Source organism: Petaurus breviceps, unplaced genomic scaffold (genome assembly GCF_028583685.1).
Source record: "Petaurus breviceps papuanus isolate PSGF00001 unplaced genomic scaffold, PetGlider_PUasm1.0 37, whole genome shotgun sequence".
Lineage (NCBI taxonomy): Eukaryota > Metazoa > Chordata > Mammalia > Diprotodontia > Petauridae > Petaurus > Petaurus breviceps.
This window is the reverse complement of record NW_027186296.1, coordinates 79,023,785-79,045,866: the sequence shown is the minus strand read 5'-3', so window position 1 is coordinate 79,045,866 and position 22,082 is coordinate 79,023,785. Positions and strand designations below refer to the sequence as shown.

The following is a 22,082-nucleotide window of genomic DNA, read 5'->3' as shown; positions in this document are numbered from 1 at the left end:
CTCTCTCTCTCTCTCTCTCTCTCTCTCTCTCTCTCTCTCTCTCTCTCAGATTATTCTCCGTTTTGCAGCATAAATTAGTCTTGATTGTCTATATCCTTTGTCTTTTAGAATATTGCATTCCAAGAGCTGCCAGGTCTTGTGTAATCCTAACTATAGTTCCTGGGTACTTGAACTACTTATTTCTGGAAGTTTGCCATAATTTTTTCTTTGACACGGGTGTTCTGTAATATTCCTACAACTTTTCTTTTGGGGTTTCTTTCATGAGGTGATTAGTAGATTTTTTCTAGCTATACTTTTTCCTTTTGGTTCTAATAGATCAGTTTCCTTTTATGATTTCTTAAAATATAGTGTCCAATTTTTTTTAATTAGAGTTTTCAGCAAATCTAGTGATTCTTATTTTCCCTTGAGTTGTTTTCCAGATCATTCAACAGGCATTTACTTAATACATCCTATGCCTACTATGTGCCAGGCATTGTGCCAAGAACTATTGTTTTTCATATCAGATACGCTACCTTTTCTTCTGTGTTTTCAATATTTTAGTTTTATTCCAATATTTCTTGCTGTCTTATGGAGTAAATAACTTCTACTTGGTCAATTCTAGTTTTTAGGAAATTTGTTAATTAAGGTTTACTACTGTCTCTTCTAAATTATTTCTTCTTTTTCTAGTTCTTTCCTCCAGAGGTTTTATTTAATTTTAAAATCTTTTTTTACTTTTTTTTTTTGTAGATGTAGTCCTTGTGGGAAATTAGTATTTTCCTTTGAGTCACTCCTTGCAGAGTGACTCCAGAGTCACTCTCTCCTTTCTGGAGATCTGTAGATTTGCAATAATTTTTTATACTGGGTGGTGTTTGCTTTGATTTATTCACCTTTCCAGCTTTAGTTCATGAATTGAAGCTTTGTGCCAGGGCCAACTTCTGCCCCTTGCTGACCTTTCAAGTGGGGTGCTCAACTGTGTTTAGTCTCTTACTCTGGGTCCCCTGGGTTTTTGTGCCCCCTTGGGTCTTTGAGGTTCTGAGTGCTTGCTAGATGTTTGTTACCTCTCTTGCGTCTCAGAGACATAAGAAAGTAACAGTGTGTTAGGAATCACAGAGTCTTTGTACCTGAGCTGTCTTAATCTGAGAGGCTTGGTGCTGATTACCCCAGGGCTTTCTCAAGGGAGCCTTCTGCTCTGGTGCCTCCAGACACAGAGCCTTACAGACCACATGTGTCCCTGACCTTCTCTGTTCAAGTTGGAAGCTATTCTGGACTTGTGCTGACTTAAGTTTTCCTATTGTTTGCTTTATTTCTATTATTTAATTTGTTTCTGTATTTCTTTATTTTCCTGATGTTTATAATTCTTAATTGCATTGGCATAATGGATAAAACACTAGACTTGGTGTCAGGAAGACCAGAGACACAACTCTGTGTCCCTGGGCAAATCAATATTATCTCCAGTACTGTCACTACAATATTATCTCCATTTTACAGATGAGGAAACTGAGGTTGGGAAAGGTGATATCTTCAGATCCTGCTCTCTTGATTGATGGATCCTTAGCCCAGACCCCCATTTCATCTACCTGACTTCTTTACCTCCTCTCTAGTTGCCTTGTCTCTACAATACCTTTCCAATTTCTTATATATGCTGCCTTCCCCCATTAGACTATAAGCTTCCTGTGCACAGGTATTGCTTGGATGCTTGTATTTGTAACCCTGGCACTTAGCACAACACTTGGCACATAGTAAGTGCTTGGTAAATGGTTTAATTATCTGTATAATAGCTCCTACCTTAGCACAGTGCCTGGCACATAGGAAGGGCTTAATAAATATTTTGTCTATCTATTTTTCTATCTATCTGCCTATTTCACAAAGATGTTTTGAGAATCAAATGAGATAACATATGTAAATTCTGTTGTAAACCTTAAGGTATTGTACATAAATGGCAGCTATTATTATATTTTATTTATGTTGTCAACCATTTTATAATTACTGGAGATTTTGTTGTTTCAGTATTTTGGAAGCCAGTTATAAATAACCTATTTTATTTTATTTAAAAGCTTATTTAAATAAATAAACAAAGAACATGGTATTTGTGAGCTTCTTGCACCATCCTGTCCATACTCACCCCCTTTCTCTGTTGCTCTACAGCTCCTGTCCAGTCTCCAGAGGTCCTTCTAACTGGGGTGGGTGGAGTATTGCAGAGCTGCACTGATCAATGGGGTTAGTGTTGCTGGACAGGAAATGATGTCTCATTTGGGGAGTGGGAGCCCTGAAAGGTCCCATTGATAAGAGAAGGGGGTCCAAAGGTCAGTGGAAAACTCTCAATGTAGAACTTCCCTTCCCCCCTTTCTTTTTTGGTCCCTTCTTTTACCTCCCCAACTATAAAATATCATAAGAAAGGAATGCATTTCCCCTTGCTTCCATCATTTCCTGGGGCTCCCAAGGGAGCTTCTGAGTGCAAAGAAGTTTGCCAAGTGTCTTCAGAATCTGTCTATGAGATGACCATTGGAAATGGGCAAGATCTATCCATTTGAGAGATGATGCTATCGTACATACACAGCTCAGGAAGGTGCTGTCAGTCTTGGAAACCTTTGACTTCTCTCAGAATTTCTTTGGGTTTTAGCCTCTAATCTTAGCACAGCAAAAGGTGTCCCCATTTCACAGAGGGTGAAGACTCCTGCTTGGAATAAATTGTCTCATCTACATTCACCTCGATTTAAAAAGCAAAGACTGGGACATTGTGGGATTTCTTCCCTAGGCATCTAAACTGCTGGTTTTGTACCAGGCAGCTCCTTTAAGGAGGAACAAATTGATTTCCCTTCTCTCTCCCTCCCTCTGGACTTTAGTTGCTGGGAATCAGCTTTCATAGGATTGAGTTTCTTCATTGTTGCCAGGTCACAAGGAAAGTGGCCTGCCTCATTCACGGGGTAGATTCAGAACCAGGATAGTTTTCCATTATTTTCCCTTGCATTAATCCATCCAATTCTCTTTAATACAGGTCCCTGTATTTATTGAGCACCCATCCCATGAAGGACTGTGTGTTTAGTGCTGAGATTGATACCAAGGTGGATGAAACACCTTCCTTGGGGCAGCTAGGTGGCACAGTGAATAGAGCACCAGCCCTGGAGTCAAGAGGACCTGAGTTCAAATTTGACCTCAGATACCTAACACAAAAAACTAGCCATGTGACCTTGGGCAAGTCACTTAACCTCAATTGCCCTACCTTTCCCCCTCTAAAAAAAAGCAAAAAAACCCCAAAACAAAGCACCTTCCTTGTTGTTCAGGAATACATGACTTACTTAGTTAGAGAGACAAGATATTAGCACTGGGGTTGGCAGGTTGGGTTTTTCATTAGAGAAAGAAGGTTATAGAAAAACTGAATGTGATTGTTTCTCTCAAAGCTATTTTCTGAATTCTCATTGAAGTCCACATTTTCCACCTTCACCTTTCTTTCTTAGGTGAGGTCTTCATTAAGGACTTCCCTCCAAGCTCCTAAAGTCAGTTCCCACATGGCAAGAATGTGGATGCAACATGTCTGCCCCCATTTTACAGAGGGTGAGGGCTCATACTTGGAATAAATTGGAATAAATGTCATCCCAGTGGCCTTAGCTGAGATGGAACCAATCAATCAGGATTGTTGGGTTTAAAGGGACACATTGGTCATTGCTGATCAGGTTTCCCCAGGATAATCAGCGTTTAGATTAAAAATAAAAAACGCAATACTGAGCCTATGTTTCTGTAACTAATACTTTGGCACTGAGTCTGTCTCATCTTTTTGATCTCCTTGTCATGGCTCTAGAGTGTGTCATAGGGGCACCTCTAGCTATTCCAGGAGGTTCTGTTTGTCCTAGGGGATAGTCAGATAACCATGAAAAAGAACTCATGTTTTCCTACTATTCTCCCAGGAGGATGGTAGATTGGTGGGGGTGGTAAAGAGTAGATTGAATGTCACTTGAAATAAGACATACATTGTTCAAGTTCTGAATTTACTCTCCCTGTAGGTTTTGCAGTCACTGAATGCCATAGATTACTCAGGAACTGAAGCAGCATAGGCTTTGGTAGGGGGAAAAGCTTCTTAAGAAGGATCTGATGACGGCTTGACAAGGAGGCAGCATGATGTGTTAGGAAGAACTAGATTAGGAATCAGGGGTCTTGGGTTCAAATCCAGATCTACTTCTTCCTAACCATGTGACTTTGGACAAGTCACTTCACCTTCTCTGTTTCTTCATCTGTAAAATGTGGCTAAGAATACTTCCACTCCCTGCTTCTCAGGGTCATTGTAAGGATCAAAAAGAGAGAGTGTATGTAAGACACCTTGTTAAAACCTTAAAGCCGTCTGGAGATGTCAGTTATTGTTATATAATTACTATACCTCTATAGAAATGACAGTGGGGAAAGTGTTTTATTGTTTAGGGGCTCTGAGGGAGGGATTCTATTTTAGAGGCACTGTGATAGAGTGAACTGAATTTAGAGTTAGGAGAAACCAGGATTTGAATTGTGCTTCTGACACTTTCTAGCCCTTTGACCATGACTAAGTTGCTTAAACTCTCTGAGTCTCAGTTTCCTCATTTGTAAGGTGGGGAGGATTTATCTCTGTAGTTTTTATATCAAATGGTCATTATGATCAGAGAAAATAATTTATGTAAAAATCCTTTGTATTTCTTTAAGGTTTATATAGATATTATTTGAAAGAGAGTCTCATTGGGTACTAGAAGCATTCCTGGGCACTGTATGATTTTGGAATGATAAGCTTGTGAAAAATAAAGCTTTAATCTGACTTCCTTTCTGTTCCTGTCACACTCCATCTTCAGACTTTGGACATTTTCACTGTTGTTCCACATTCCTGGAATGCATTCCTTCCTCATCTGCCCCCTGGTTTCTTTCAGGTCCTAGCCAAAACTCAACCTTCTCTAGGTAGCCTTTCCTGATACCCCATATTATGGACACCTTCCCTTTAAGAGGCTCTCCAATTTATCACATATATATGTATACGTGCCTATGTATACACACACACATATATGTCTTGTTTGTTCGTAGTTATTTTCATGTTGCTTCCCCCATTAGATTGTGAGCTCTTTGAGAGCAAGGGCCTACCTGGTATTTCTCTTTGTATGCCCAGAGTTTAGCACAGTGCTTGAGACATAGCTGAATAAATGCTTTCTGATTGACTCACTGAAGGATCTCTTGTCCACTGGAAGCTTCTCAGAAACTCTAGAACAATAAAAAAAGAGAACCTTCTAGTATAAGTGAGAGTACAGAAGGCTGGGAAGACAGTATCCCCAGTCTGGCTCAGTTAGTTTTTGGAATAGGGTAATCCACTGGGAAAGGAGCTATGCTACAGAGGGTGTGTTATCTGTGTTCTCTTACCTTTTTTGTGCTCAGTTATCTATTGAACGCTTTTGCTATATGTTTCACTTTGTGATAGACTTAGGAGTAGAGGGATGAAGGTGTTGGTAACTATGAGTTCATTCATTCAACAAGCATTTTTTTGGGCAACTGCTCGGTAGATAGAGCTCTGGGTCTGGATCCAGGAAGACCTGAGTTCAAATGTGGCCCCAATCACTTACTAGTTAGGTAACCCTGGCCAAGTCACTTAATCTCTGTTTGTGTTAATCCACTGCAGAAGAAGAAGGCAAACCATTCCAGTATTTTTACCAAGAAAACCTCAGATTAGTTTTGTTTGATCCTATGGTTCATGAAGAATTGGACAGACTGAACAACAACTATGTACTGGGTACTGGAGATTCAAAGACAGAAAGGAAATAAGTCCTGCTCTCAAAGAGATTATGTTATGTTTGGAGCAAAGAACAGTACAGATAAGCAAATACAAAGGGAGGTTAGGAGGACCCAAACAATGATGAGGGATCAGATAGACTTCTAGTTGGGTATACTATTTGAGTTGAACCTTGAAGGAAGCTAGAGATTCTTAGAGGTATCCATGAGAAAGAAGGGCAGTCCAGGTATGGGGGCAGCCTGAACAAAGGCATGGAGATGTGAGGTGAAATGTCATGTACCAGGTAAAGGAAGTATGTCAGTTGGCTGGAATGTGAGTGTGTGAAGGGAATTAATGGGCAATAAATCTGGAAAAGTGTCTTACACTCTTTTTTTTTCAGAGGGGCTCAAAATCAAGTTAGGTGACAAGCCACATATACAAATGAAACATTGATATATAAAATAAAATTCTAATTAATATTCTTGAGGATGAAAAATGTGGTAATGGTTAACAAACAAGTTGTCCAATGTCATAAATGATACTCAGAGGAGGGGGAGAGAAATTATCATGGCCTGGGTTCCATGGAGGGGTCAGTTTCATAGGATGGGTATGATTTGGATAGAGTAGAGGGAAAAGATGGAGTGGTGGTATGAATATGAGTGAAGCCCCAGGTGTAAAGGAGCACAGTTTATTTTTTAGAATGGTGAGGAGATGGAGCTGACCTGTTACAGTCAGCATTCAGTTTCATAGGAACTCATCTCCTTAGGAACCTAGTTGTAGAGCTGGGAGGAAGTTAAAGACCATATAATCCAATCCTTTAACTTTATACATGAAGAAACTAGGGCCCAGGGAAGCTGTAACTTGTCTGAAGTCACAAAAATATTATCAAGGAAGAATTTGAACCCAGGCCCAATGATTTCAAAGGCAGTGTTCTATCCATTGTCTATAGAAGAGAAATATTTGAACATCCTTTGGAGTGTGTGGCCCTGAGATCTTCTTTGTCATTTTAACAAAGACTTTTCAGAAGAGTGTAACTATGAGATCTTACTTTTGGTGATACAAAGGCTCTTTAAAAGAGGCAAAGACCATAGAGGCTAACTGTCCTTTGTGGGTCACTTTCTTCTGGGTGTCTCTGTCCCTTCTCCATTGCTTACTGGAGTAATAAGTTAGGAGACCGGCCGGTAGGCAGGAAGTGACTTCATTTTTGTCATCTGAAGAGTGTTCCTCTCCATTATGTCTTCCAAACATCTTTGACAATCTGGGCCATTTCCAATGAGGGCTTCTGAGATCACTTCACACAGTGATCTGGGACTCAGGAGACTGAGGAGAGTGCTAGAATCCCTCCAGGGGGTAGCTAGGTGGAACAGTGGGTAGGAAGCTAGATTTTGAGGCAGGAAGACTTGAGTTCAGATTTTACTATCTGTTTGACCCTGGGCAAGTCACTTAACTGCTGTATGGCTCAGTTTCTTCATCTATAAAATGGGCATAACAATAGCACTATATCACAGGGCTATTGTGGGGGTCAAATGAGATAATATATGTAAAGCACTTTATAAACCTTAAAGTGCTGCATAAATGTTAGTTACTGTGATTCCACCTAGAAACATCACCTAGTCAATGCTATCTGACTGAAGAAAGGACCTACTTACCCATGAGGTTCTAAAGATAGATGGACTGAATGTTGAGAATGGTCTGGCTGTTAATCTGTCAGGGAATTTAGAGGTGGGATTAGGAGAAATGAGGTGTGGAGGGATTAGGGGGCGGATTTTAAATTATTTACCTTCTTGGGCCCACTCCAAACCAGATTTCCAGCTTCTGCAAAACCTCTTTGCAAACCTACTTGACTGTTAAGTGTCCCAGGCAGTGGCCTGGCCTCTGCTAAGGCAGGAACTGAAGTCCTCAGGAAACCTGGGTGCTTTGGCTGGTTGTTTCACAACATGACTTACAAGGAGTTGGGCTGGAGTAATTTCAAGAGCAAACAGGCACTAGGAAGGTGCTATCCGTCCTTCATGCTGAACCCCAGCTAGTTAATGTGCAGGGTAAATATTTGATCAGAGTTGGGAGAGGTTTTTTTTTCTTTTCTCAGGGCATGTGGAGGCTGTAGCCAGTGGAGAAGTTCAGAGGGGCTCTCAAGCTCTGATCTTGTTAGAAAGAGTTGTTTCTTTTCTCCCCAGCTCTTCTGATGCCCTGAGCCCCAACTTCCTCACAAATTTTTAGTGTAATTAACTTTCAGTGAACCAGTTTGTTAAAAGAGGAGTAGTGTCATGGGACTCTCAAAACAATGTATAATTTTTAAAAAATTATTCATATTTGGATGTGGAATTCATGATGGGATTTTTTTCCCAATATGAGCCAATTTACTTTTTTTGGTGATTTACTTATAACAGTTTAGTAGGGAAGAAAGATAATCACAAATAAGCATTACAAAGGAAGAAAGGGATAGGTGTCTTCAGAATGGTACAAACAAAATTATATTGGAGATCAGAAAAGGGAAATATTTCTAACTGATAGGTAGAGTAATAGCTAGGGAATTCCTAAGAACAGAGCAGGGAAAGCTTTATGAAGGAGGTGGTAGTTGATCTGGGCCCCATAATATGTCTAGGAATTGGACAAGTAAAGTGAATTTGAATGCATAAATATACACCCAATGAGTCTGGGGGTGTGTACTTGGTGTCAGCCTGGATGGGGAGAAGAAGGGGAATTTTGCAATACTCTAGACTTTAAGGGACTGTGGATGTCAGTCTACCAATTTATTCCTAGTGTGAGCTTGGAATATTAAAAAAATGTCTTAGGTTGAGGTGCCCAGTGGATCACTACATGTGGATAATTGAGGATTGACTGTTGTTTTTTAATGGAATCACGGATGGGCTTATAAGAGTTTGTCCAATTAAACTCCCCCTTCCTCCCTAAGAAGGCTACTATTAAGCACAGATATACACACACACATGCAGATATACATAAACATACATGTATGTATGCATATACCCTTAAACACATACATGTAAGACCATATTATGCTTGTTTCCAGATGTCATCCTTTTTTCTGTAGGTAGATAGCATATTCCTTCATGAGTCCAAGTCTTTCCATATTTTTCTAAATCTACCATTTCATCATTTCCTATAACACAACAATATTCTGATCCAATCACATTTTATCTGGGAGATTGTCATATGAGAGTTCCCCCCCCCCCATTTACTGCATTTCTTCTATTCTTGGCTACATGGGTTTTATTTATACAGGAAAATTTTAATTTAAAATAATCAAAATTATCCACTTTACACTTCATCATTGCTCTCACCTTTATGATCCCTTTCTTAAGAAATGACCCTCATTTGGCAGAGATTTCCTTTTGTTTTTTACTAGGTGACTTTGTAAAGTTCTTAAAGTGTTTGAAATCAAGTACTACTGGAAGGAAAGGTCTCTGGGGGCTTTTCATTGAAATAACTGTGTTGCATAAAGAATGCCTCTAGGTTGAGAGTGACTGTTCCCTCCAAGTTCAGGGGGGCTATAAGGTCATACTTGTTGGCAATGATGAGGAGAACAGGTATAGCTCTTGGATGATTCTCTATGGGCTGTTAGGCAGTGTGTGTGTGTGTATGTGTGTCTGTGTGTGTGTGTTTGTTTTTGATTGCATGCCTGCACATCCCTGAATGCATACAGCTGGAATTAGTCCAATCCCAGTGAAGTGTATCTGTCACTTCACTGGGTACTTTGTGGGCAGGGATAGGGTGAAGGAATAGGAAAGATGGCCTTCTGTGGGTATATATCTTACACAGGCAAAATTACTTTTTGGTAGGGATGGAATAACATTAGACTGGGAAGTCAGAAAACCTGGGTTCTCTTCCATTTCTGCTGCTGACTCTGGGTGATCTTCATCAAGCTGTTTACCTTTACTGGGTCTCACTTTCCTCATAGGCAAAGGCTTTACTTTCCACACAGCTCCCAAACAATACCATGTCACTCTACTGCTCAGTGACCCTTAGTGGCTATTTATTACTTCTAAAATAAAATACAGGCACCTCAGTTTGACACTACAAACCCTTCACAGCCTGCTGCAGCCTCTCTCTTCTGACACATCCCTCCTTTATTATGCACTCTACCTTCCTATTCACCTATAGTCCTCTGAAATCAGCTCTCTACCTGTGCCTTTGCACAGGCTATCCCCCATACCTAAAATGTACCCCCTCATTACTTCTGATCCTTAGAATCTGCAGCTACATTCAGGGCTTATGTCTCCTGATCCCCCTACTTTAAAGTTCTCCCCCCTCCCCTTCAAATTGTTGAATATGTATTGTTTCCTCATTTTATTTTCTCAGGAGAATGTAAACCCCTTGAGGGCAGGAACTGTTTTGTCTTGTTATGCACAAAGACATTCATTTTGGAACTTTTGTTGGGGTTGGATAAAATAGGATGGTACTGGATGATTTTCTAAGGTACCCTTCTGTTCTAGTACTCTATTAGACTCTAACTCAATTAACTCTGTGGCATGTCTAAATATTATGATGGAATTTGATGTGGTCAGATCCCCTTATGACAACCTCTAAAGAATTGTCTAATTTGTGTTGTTGGACTGGAGATTTTTTGGTTGCTTTGCTTAAAACAAATTAACCATCTACTAGGGGTTTCTTTGGCTATCTGGGCCCATTAAGTGATGGGAGAACACCCCAACTCTCAAGTGAATTGTAATGTTCTTTCACATGGCCTTTTCTCAGTCCCCATCCTTCTTGACCTCTCTGTAGCCTGTGACACTATTAATTACCTTCCTCTCTAGACTTTCATGATTATCCTTTCTTGGTTCTCTTCCTACCTATCTCACTACTCATTTGCAGTCTCTTTTGATAGATCTTCATCCAGGTCATGTCTTCTGACTGGGCATCCTCCAGGACATTGTCCTGGTCCCTCTTCTCTTCCATCTATTTCTTTTTTGGGTACCTCATCAGTTCTCTTGGATTCTGTCATCATTTCTTTGCAGATGATTCCCAGTGCTGCTTATCCAACCCTAACTTCTCTGCTGATTTCTAGATTGGCATCTCCAGTTGCCTGTTGGACCTTCCTTCTCCCTTTCTTCCTTCCCCCTTCCCCCCCTCCCACTCCTACTCTCATCATTAAACATTTCATACTGGAGCTTAGCACAATGTGTAGCATTTGGTATAAACTTAATAAATGTTTACTTATTGATTTAATTATTTAATTGTTTCTGTTGCAAAAGAGTATTAGAATTCACATCGATGTGACTCACTGCTCTAGTTCTGTGCTTTCTTAACATTTATTTGTAACAGTCAGAGAGAGAGAGAGAGAGAGAGAGAGAGAGAGAGAGAGAGAGAGAGAGAGAGAGAGAGAGAAACTGTTGATACTCAGCTTTGTTTATAAGCAGCAAATTCCAGGCCACTAAGCTTTAATTATTGACTCATCTGTTCTTTGAGCTTTATTTTTTTTTAAAATTATGACTGAATTTGATGCTACCAGGAAAAATTGTGATCCTGATAGAACACTGTGGGGATTCCAGTGACTCCAGTAAAATGCTACAAAGAGTCTCAATGACCCCTGTAGAATACTCTGGGAATTCCTATGACCCCAGCAGAATGTTTAGAGGCTTCCAGTGACCCCAGGAGAACACTAACTCCCATAGGGATTCCTTGGCTGACTGTTTCTCTTTTTCAAGCTTTGATGTGCTCCTTTCCCTTTCATTATATCCTTATGGCTTGAGAATAAACTTCTTGCCTCTTTTGTTGCTTCTCTTGCAAATGATTTTGGTTGGGAAAGTAGAATTCTTGCATGGAAGGGATAGAGTGTGCTGAGATGCATTTACCATAAGGAAGAGAACAGGAAAATATTGTTATTTAATAGAAGCCACTGATTCCATGGAGGAGGAGGACTGTCTGTGTACCTGTGATTAGTGACTAGACTTGGAGGAGGAGAGCTCTTCCACTCAGAATCAATAATAGATTGTATTTGGAATGTACAAACTCTAAGTTTCAGCTTTTTATTTTTTGAAATAAACAATCTCTCCCCACCCTAAGACTTTGACCAGTATTCCTTTGATCATGTGTACTCTCTAGGAGGGGGATGACTTAGAATCTAATCCTTAGATCATGTACACTCACTAGAAGTGGGATGACTTAGATCATGTGCACTCTCTAGGAGTGGCATGGCAATAATCTCAGACGATTGCTATCTGTCCTAGAGAGAATGGACCCACTGGACTTGTTTGTCCAAGGTGGCAGTGTCAGAGCCTAGAATCAAACACAGGTCTCCTGATTCCAACAGAAATTTGAACAGACGGGTACAAATAGAGGTAAACTAATTATCCACATGATTCATAGAAAGTGTGCTTCACTGGAAGTCAGATCACCAAAATAATACCAATCCTGGCTCTTCTACCTTCTACCTCTGTGACTCTGAGCAAGTCATTTAACCTCTTGTACTACAGGGGAAATAAAGCACACTAATTCTGGAATTGGAAGTTTCAACTGGGTTTAAGTCCCTCCTTTTACATGTTCTACCTGTGTGTTCTTGGGCAAGTTGCTTAAATGTTTCTTTATCAAATGAAGTGAGTTGGACCAAATGGTCACTCAGGTCCCTTCCAGTTCTGGTTCTATGATCCTCTAATTTTCAGTATGGTCTCCCAGAGACCATTGAGGTAGAGTTTCAACTCTAGGAGTTGGCAAAGTCACCATTGTACAGGGAAGGTGTGGTAAGAGGACACTTTTAAAAAGAAATGCATGTATTTTTAATGCTAGAAATTTTTGCTCTCCGTGACATGTAGATATTTACTTTGAGATGTCATGGCATGTGTTGCACTCAAAGTAGTGTTGGTCATTTGAGGCCCCTGAAAGGGCAGTGACCCAAAGGAGACACTGGAGAGACTAGCATCCTCTTGGGTCTGGAGCAGTGGATGGGGGTGGGGAGAGATAGGAAGATAGGGGAGAGAGAGAGACAGAGACAGAGAGACAGAGAGACAGAGAGAGAGAGAGAGAGAGAGAGAGTTTTCATAAACTTGCTGGGAGAGGGCCTTTGCAGGGACACTGGGGAGATTGTAAGAGGAGCTGGAATGTTATCCCAGTGTTAAATCTTGGACCTGTTTATTGGTTTTAAGCTTTCGGTTGGAGTGTTGAGCTGAGTGTGGGGCACTCTGGGGATTCAGATCAGTATCTGCTATTTAGTGCTATACAGATTTTGCTCTGAAGGGTGGATAATGTTTCTTTAACGGGAGATCCTTCACTTTAGTATAATTACTGTGATTGTAGATGGCACTGTCTGGAAGGTTGACATTTAATGTATCAGCATTGACAATGTATATCAGTGGTTCTGTGGTAAATTCAAAGAATGTCATAAATGGAAGAAATCATTCAATCCAAAGGGTGTCTGGATAGATTTCAGAGGGTCCATGAGGTTGGATGAAAAAAAAAGTTAAAACTTTATTTTCACTCTCATCTCCAACTGAAATTTAGGATCTCTAAAAATTATTTTAGAATGTTTTTTTCTGAGAAGGGGTCCATGGGCTTCAGTAGATTGCCAAAGGGGTCAATCACACACACACACACACACACACACACACACACACACACACACACAACCCTACTCTTTTCCAACTCTGTAATTTTATAGAACTAAGAAAGGGAAATGAATTTCTCAAAGTCTTACAGAAAAACAGTGAAAGTGCCCATGCTGGTGATATCACAGATTCTTGAAATCTGTCCTGTGGGAAAGGTATTATTTCACATAATATAATAATATTTAAAATAAGCTCTGACACAGACTCTGCTACTCTTAAGGAGCTTACAACCTAAGAGGGCTACATTTATTTTAAAATAAATGGTATCGACATCTTTTTAAAAGATCATTTTAATTTCCCAATTTCTCTTATTTCTAGGAAAGATATTCTAGAAAGTTGTTCCTTATAACAATGAATAAATTAGAAAGAAAAAATAGTTAAGCAAAACTAATATATATACCAGCCAAGTCAGAGGTACGCTGTCACATGTCCACCTTACTCATTTTAATTTAATGACATTCAGTTATTATTGGTTTGTTATTATTCTCCTTGTTGTAGTCATTGCGAGTATTTTTTTCTGGTACTTTTTATTTCGTTTTTAATTAGTTCATATATGTCTTTTTATTCCTCTCTGTATTCTTAATATCCACTGTTTTTTTATGGTTAAATAATGTTTCATTAGTTTAATATACCAAAATTTGTTTAGCTATTCCCCAATCAAAAGCTTTTATCTACTTTGTTTCCAATTCTTTTGGTACTTTAAAAAGTGCTAGTATGTTGCTTTATGTGGTTTTTTTTTTTTATCTTTGGCCTTCTTGAGAATGTATCTAGCAGGGGAATCTCTTTGTTTATTTCCACAACAAGAGGTATGTTTATTGACACCTACTACTGTCAAGGATATGTACTCCATACATTGGTGGATACAGAGAAGAATAAGACATGATCCCTGACCTAAGGGAGGTACACAGGGGGTTACAGTATAACAAATTCCTTGAGAGAAGTATAAAGTTCTGGGAAAATTCAGAGGAGAGAGGGAGAGAGATCATTTCTGACCTGTAGTAGGAGGGCAGAAATCAGAGAAATCTTAATGGAACAGGTGGCATTTGATTTGGGACACAGAATAATTAGGATTTTGATAAGCAGACATTTGAAGAAGACCAGTCTAGGCAGAGTAATTGATATAAGTAAAGGTATAGAGGCGAGAAAGTATATTGCATGATATGGGTGATGGTGAGTCTCTGATTTGACAAGTGTAGGATATATGGAAGGGAACTTTTGGGGAAAAAGACTGGAAAGTCAGGTTAAAGGCTGTAAAAGGCTGTGAATGCCAAACTTAGATGATGGAGACACTGGGGAAGTAATTGAAAATAGATTACTTTGTCAGCATGTTCTGGATAGATTGGAGGTAGAGAGGTTTAAGGAAAAGAAGAAAAAAAAGAAGCTATCATTTAGGCTGTTTGCAGATGGAATGTGAGAGAGATTTCAAAGGAATGTAGAAAACTTGGAGAATGATCAGATGTGAGGGACAAGGTAGGAGTCAAAGGAAGCTCCAAGGTTACGAGTCCAGTAACTAGGAGAATGGTCATTTTGTAGAAGAAATAAAGAACTCAGGAGGAAGAGCACAATCTAAAGGTTAATTTTTAGATGTACTTGATTTGAGGGACTGCAGAAAGTCTAAGAAGTGCTGAGAGAGCTTCATGGATGATTGGTTGGGCCACATTAGGAATTATTAAGGTGGAGAACCTGCTTTCCCCCATGAGAGAGAAAGTTTCAAGTGGGAGGCACCAACTATAATTTATAGAAAAACTTGGATTCCTAGGATATTAGAGTTGGACCTTAGAAGTTATTTAATCCATCCCCCTAACCTAAAGATCAGATTCCTTCTACAGTGTCCCTGATGGTCATTCAGCTTTTACTAGAACACTTTCAGATGCCAAGAGCTTGCTACCTCATAAGAGAGCCCGTTCCACAGCTGGGCAGTTCACAGTTTTAGAAAGTTCTTTCTTATATTGAGCTGATCTACTTGAGTATAGTAGTAATAGTAGTAGTAGTAGTAGTAGTAGTAGTAGTAGTAGTAGTAGTAGTAGTAGTACCGTGTTTCCCCGATAATAAGACACTGTCTTATTAATTTTTTGGACATAAAAACACCAGAGGGCTTATTTTCAGGGGAGGGCTTATTTTAATGAACATTGACAACAATTTTAATAAACAGGTAAATGTGAACAAAAAAATGTACCTTTATTCAATAAGCAAATCACTGGGGAAGAACAGGATGACGCGCTCACTGCTGCAGCTCTGATTGGATGCAGCTTGGAGCGCGGCGTGCATTTCACGGGGGGCGGGGGTGACAGTGCATACAGAGGGTACCGTAATGTAGCATGTAGCAGGGGATCACCTTCACTACAGTAGCAATCTCAATAGGGCTTATTTTGAGGGGAGGGCTTATTTTAGAGGAATCTTACACAGTAAGGTGAGGGCTTATTTACATATGTTATCTCAGTTGATTCAACAACTCTGTGAAGTTGGTGCTATTATTATCTTTATTTTACAGATGAGGAAACTGAGAGAACTCTCAGGGTCACACAACTAGTCAGTGTTTGAGAATAGATTTGAATTTACCTGTTTCTGACACTATGTCCACTGTGCCCTCTAGCTGTTTAGGTGTATAAATTCCACTCATTATTCCTATAGTATAGAACATGGAATGAGTCTACCCTTCTAACATGTCAAACCTTCAAATATTTGAAAACAGTAATTATATACCTTTTATCTCTTCTTCAGTCTTTATGTTTGTTAGTTCCAGTTGTTTAAAATGATCCTTGTATGGCAATGTCCCCTTCCTATCCTGGGTGCCCTTCCATGGAAATGATCCATTTTGGGAACATTCCTCCCAAAATGTGGAAAGAAACCTGAAGAGTAGTTATCCATGCAAGGGCAGAATTTATTGATGATTTTTTTTCCCTCCAAGAAGGATGGGGAGCCAAGATTCTGGTTCTGGAGAATTCAAGATTCATGGGATGGGTTCTTTATAGTATTCATTTGCCTTGTTGAAGTTATGCCTATGCTCCCACTGCCTTCACTCCCGCTCTCCTACTTGCATGTTGAATCATCAACACCAGCTCCTCCAATAGCCCCATCTGAGTCAAGCCAACACCCAGCTTTGGGGCTGCCCTCCACTGCACACCTTGTTTTCCTGGTGTGAGGTGGTTAGGATAGTGATCAGGTGATGACGATGTGCTGGGGAGGCATCTGAGTGCTGCTTTGGCTGCCTTCAGTCTCAGCCTCAGCACTGTCGTAGGGAGAAGAAGCCAGCTTAGGTGAACCAGCTTCCTGCCTCTCCTCTTCTCCCCTCACTCCTGAAAACCAACTGGAAATAGTGGCTGGAAAGTGTGAAGGGGGACAACCTCCCCCCCAAGTTCAGAGAATGAAAGGGAAGAAGTTCTTTGGGAGCAGACGGGTGAGTGACATCTTTATAAGACTGGTGTTCTGTATAAATCGTCTCCCTGAGGAATTACCACTTTGAAAGAGTGAAGGGGGAGGGCTGAAGGTATTATTCTCATCCAGAGATAGCAGCTGGTAGAAGAGACAGGCTAGGGATCTGCATGGGATTGGTGTAGCTCCTGCTGAACTAACACAGCTCTCAGCCCACCCCCTTCCCCACCCCTCCTCTAGCTGGGCCATCCTATCTGGTTTCTCCAGTGTACCTCCCCAAATCCAATGACTCCAAGCTTTGGCATCCCTGCCCACCTCCTGCTGATAGGAACAGTCTCTGTTTGGCTTCTATGTTAATGGAATTAGTCACATCAGACAGCACTGCAAACAGTGGGAGTCTGATTCCAGGGTTTCCTAATAGGAGAGTACAGTGTTTCTCTCGGGTGCGTCTCTTTGCCCTTTGGAGAAACTCTTGAGTGAACTTGTTGGGGCTGGAAGATGTTGGCTCTATTGAGTCTATCTTGCTTAGACCCAGCAAACACTGAATTCCTTGTCTCCTATGGTGCTTTTATTTTATAATACTGTGTTAGTCTTACTTTGGTGGGTATGGGGGAGGGAGAAAGATACTAGTTTGTTGGTAGAAAACAGTCAACAGTTGAGAGTGGGGAAAATGGGAGGAAACGGTAAATTTACCCCCCCCCCCCTTCTCATCCAGTTTGTTGACTGAGTCATGAAGAAGGAAAACTGTGGGTCTATGTGGGATTTATTGGGTGTCTTGTAGTACTTTGGTCCCTGAAGGGGGTCCTCTTAGCCATGTTCTCACATCTTTGCAGAGATAGGCTGCAAAGTTATCCTTTGTGCCTTCTCGGTGAATCTCCCACTGGGCCATAGAGAATGCTGGTAGGGAGCTCTGCTATGAAAGGTCCTTGGGGCCCCTGTGAGGTAGCAGTAAATCATCTGAGGCTGGTATGAAATGCTGACCAAGGTTTGGCTCTGTCTTTCTGTCTGCTAATTAGGGGACATTTATCTGGTGCCAAACAGAACAAAGTGGCCAGTTCAGCTCAGTTGGAGGGTTCAGCTCAAGGCCTACCTGGGGAGTAAAGTAGGAAGGGAGGGGGGAGAAAGAGGGAGGCATAAAAAGGTGGGGCCATTTGAGCTAAATAGGCAACATTCAGGTATATATATGTTTTTCCTCCAAAACAGGAAGCAATCAGTCTAGTGGTGGGAGCCTATGGTTCAGATGCCTAGAGAGACACAGGTTCTGATCTCAGCTGTGACAAATCATTTATTCATTCTTCCAAGGCAAGGTCCACTTCAATATCTTGTTCAGGCATCTGAGCATGAGGTCTTCCCCATGATATTTCTCCCCTCCCAAATGAGTGGGTGTTTCCCCCAAGAATCTGACCCAGTTTCTGGTGGCCTGATTGATTCTCATGAAAACACTGGGGATTTGGAGAAGGGAATGTCTCCATACAAATTAGAAGAGTAAGAACAGGGCTTCTTAACCATAACCTTGGATAGGAAAAAATATCACATCTTTATTTTCACTAACCTCTAGCCAAAATGAGTATGCCCTTCTATTATTTAAAAACATTATTCTGTAAAGTGCTCATCCTAGGCTTTACCAAAGGGGTCCATGATACAAAAAAAAAAAAAAGGTCAATAACCCCTGGTATAAAGTGTTTAGGGATTGGTCCTTGTGATGATGAGGGTTTTGGATCTGTGCCTCATGGACAACAATTGTCAATTGCTTGAAGTTGCTATAGGGAAGGAGGGAAGAGGAGAGGGTCAAACAGATGTTTGTAGAGCAGATACAGGAGACATCATGGGCCTCTAAGACAAGGTAGAACCCATGGGTTGGGAAAAGTAGAGCAGGGAATGTCAGGCCTGGATGATGAAAGGAGAATGTGTAGGTTGGTGGATTTAGAAGCCAGGGCAGAGACAAGCTTGGATCCTGTTGATTAGCTCTGAGTAGAGCTCTCTTTTCCTCTGAGCCTGGAAGATTCCCATTGAACCTGGGAGAATAGACTGATTGCTTTAGTCTCAATCCTCTCAGTACCCACCTGGGAGCCAAAGGGGTCAGGAAACTGGTGCTCTGCCAATGTAAGGGTGGGCAGTAGATATTTGGATGCCAAAGTGACTACTTAGGATTCCTAGTGTTTCTCCACATTGTAGACCTTTCCTTTTGGCTCCTGGTAACACAATTAGGAAGGGTGTTTAGGAGGGCAATCATTTTTTTAATTCTTTGTGGATGGAGAGATGAAAATGGGCATGTGTCAAATTCAATTTAGCAAACATTTACTGAGCAATTACTAAGTGGAAGGCCCTGTGCTAGGTGATGAAGATGATGAGGATGGTGAGAAAGCAGGAAAATAATCAGTTGAAAGACCTGAGTGAGTATATTTAGCCTGGAGAAGAGGAGATTTAGCAGAGGACATGAAAGCTATTTTCAAATATTTGAAAGTCTATCACGTGAAAGAGGTTCTAGCCCCTTAGGGTAGAAGGAGAAAAAGATAGAAGTTTGAAAGAGAGAGATTTTGATTGGGTATGAGGAAGAGCTTCCTAATGATTAGAGCTATCCAGAAGTAGACTGAATTGTCCCAGGAAGTCTTCAAGGAGAAGCTGGGTGGACGTTTGCTGGAGATGCTTTAGAAGGGATCCTAAGGATACTTTATTTATTAATTTTTTTAAAGCAGTTGGGGTTAAGTAACTTACAAGGTTACACGGTCAGGTGTTTCTGGGTGGGTGCTAAGTGTCTGAGCCCGGATTCGATCCCTAGGTCATCCCTCGCTGTGCTACCTGGCCTCCCCTCTAAAGATGCTTTATAAAGAATTCAGCTTGTCAGGTCTAAGTTGGATTAGTTTGAACTGTGATTCCTACCAATTTTTAGAGTCTGTGAAGCTGTTAGAAGACACTGTCTCTGTTGATTGGTGAGGGCCAACAATCACCCAGCCATGCTTGGTTTCTTTCATGTCATTGTATGCCTTTACCCTGTTTCTATCTTTTCCTCTGTGAACAATAATTAATTCAATATTGTTGTTGCTAATAGAAAGGGGGTGACATTAAACTACCCAATGACTCTACTCACCCTCCCTGTGACTTCACCCTTCCTTGATTCTCACATTCCTCTATCTGTCTCTCAACTGTCATTTACCCTATTAGAATTTTAAACCCTTTGGGGGCAGGGACTGTCTTTCTTGGCCATTAAAAAAAAATTTCCACTGCTTAGCACAGTGTCTGGCACATATTAATTAAGAAATACTTTTTTCATTGGTTGATTGATTCATTCCTCACCTCAGAGAGATTATGATATAAATAATTGTAATCTGGTTTAATGTTGAGAGTGCTAGACTTAGAGTTAGGGAAATTTGGGTTTGTATAAGTATCTGCTTCAGATACTTATTGTGTGACTCTAGACAAGTTATTCTATTTCTCTGAGGCTATTTCCTCAGCTATAAGATGAAGAGGCTGGATTCAATGATTTCTTAGGTCTCTTCCACCTCTGAATCTTTGATCCTGTGATGTAACAAATGGACAAGTCAATAAAATGCTAGGTAGAGTGGGATGATCTTTTGAGGAAGTGGGTGGTAACAGAGTATGGTTATCTCTTCCACATGGTGGAAAATCTGCCTAAAATTTCTTGGCCCTCTCTTTGTACTAGAGAAGAAGTCAGATTTTTTTTTCTTTTTCTTTTATGGGGTATTTACAGCACCTTATTGTAAAATTTGGGTTAAGTGTTTGGTCATAGGCTATATGTAGGCCAATGTTAAGCAAAAGTACTACCCTTTGTGTGTTGTTTGTTGACTTTTGTTTTCTTTCTGCAAACTTTAACTTTTTTTTTGCCTTTTAAAACTTTAACTTTTTACTTATTTTAACTTTAGAAAAGAAATTGTATATATTTGTGGTATTAAAGATAAAATATGTTGATAGTATACAATACTATACATATATTTTGCGCATTTCTGAGTTTCTAAACATTTTTTATTTCATCTTCTGGCCTTTGTGTGTTGTCTATGGCTTCCATAAACCTACCTCCAAGTTTCCATTTAATTTCTTATGCCAGTCCCTTGATATATCGAAACAGCTGTGGGCAAAGTTGCAATGTAGAAGGGTTAACTGTACAGAGAAGTAAGGTCTGATTGGAGGGGGTGGGGTTTTAAGAGGGAAGGATAGGATTGAGGAATTCCCTTCAGTTTAACAAAAGTTTATCAACATAGTGTACAGAATACTGTGCCAAGTTCTGGAGGAGATAACAAGTGTAAATATGATGTAGTCCCTGCCATCTTAGAGCTGACAAAGGAGGAATATCATTTGAGATTCCCATGGGTCTTTAAGGATAGGTGGGAAAGGAAAAAGTAAAGCTCTAAAGATTGGAAGGCAGTATAAGAAATATCATGAGCAAATGCAGTGGACAGTGAATAGTTCATTTTGATTGAAATATTGGTATATAATGGTGAATGGTGTGGATTAAAGCTGCAAGGATAGGTAAGGATCCTCCAATGCCTGACTGAAGAATGTGGCCCCTCCCTGTCATTCTCTCTTTGTGGCAATCTGTCCGCCATTCTGTTATGTACCTGTCTTCTTGCCAAAGCTTGCTGTTATTTTCTCAGTGTGTCCATTTCCTTGTCTCTCTGTTTTTCTTAGTTGTGCTTTTCTGCCTTCATGTATTTCGATTCATCTTTCTCTTTTTCCTCCTCACTTCCCAAATCTGTAAAAGGATTAGAGGTTCTGAGCTCCCTGGTGGAGGAGGGACAAGGGTTGGTTAGCATTTGAGCAGAATTGAAGATGAGCACATACCCTTTCCCAGGGATGGAGCCATGCCCTTTAAGAGCTTTTAATTAACCCCTTATCTCAGGGGCTTGAACACTGAGGAGCAGATATTGCTTTTATGACTGTGTGATAGTTTTGAAAGGAAATGCTCATCTGGCTGGGTAGGAAAGGAGAAGAAATTTAGATCCCTGTTGAGGCAGGATTTCTTTAAATGTTATATATGACTATTAATTTCTTGACTTCTGTTTAGAGCAGTACATTCCCAATGTAGGGTCACACCACTACAACCCTCATCTTGACAATGGCTATCTATGATCCAGATTGGTATGTGTGCAAACTAGGATGAAACTAGTCAAGGGAACCCCCTGAAGAGTGAGCCCTGGCACGAAGGCAGGAATTCCCTGAGTCTGGGCCATACGTGGGTGGCAGGTCACAAATCTTCAGTCTCAGCATCAGCGTCCTATTCAACTGCCTCGCCCACCCAAGGGAGTGAGTGATTGCCATTCCTTAGAGGCCCCACCTCATGTGGTTGCTCTTCCTGCCTGTAATAGTTGTGTTGTATGCACTTGTCTGGAAAAGGGAGTGGTGCCTGTTTGACCAGGCATGCCTAGAAATAAGCCAACAGCTGTTGGGGATCTCTGTCAGTCTGGGCATTGGGAACACATGAAGAGGGGATTATTTCCTCTCCCCTTTAC

General features: G+C 40.6%; 1 protein-coding gene across 6 annotated transcripts in view; it reads left to right on the top strand.

Annotated features, from left to right (window-relative positions):
• The window catches only part of SH3PXD2A (SH3 and PX domains 2A), a 351,487-nt gene that overhangs the window by 68,480 nt on the left and 260,925 nt on the right, over window positions 1-22,082 (top strand). Inside the window, exon 1 of one of the 6 annotated variants that reach the window (XM_069098882.1) lies at window positions 16,383-16,642. The exons of the other annotated variants lie outside the window; for them this stretch is intronic. Coding sequence (XP_068954983.1) covers window positions 16,610-16,642 — 33 coding nt within the window. The 5' untranslated portion in view covers window positions 16,383-16,609. Of the gene's footprint in view, window positions 1-16,382; window positions 16,643-22,082 lie in introns of those variants that run through there. 6 annotated transcript variants of the gene reach the window in all.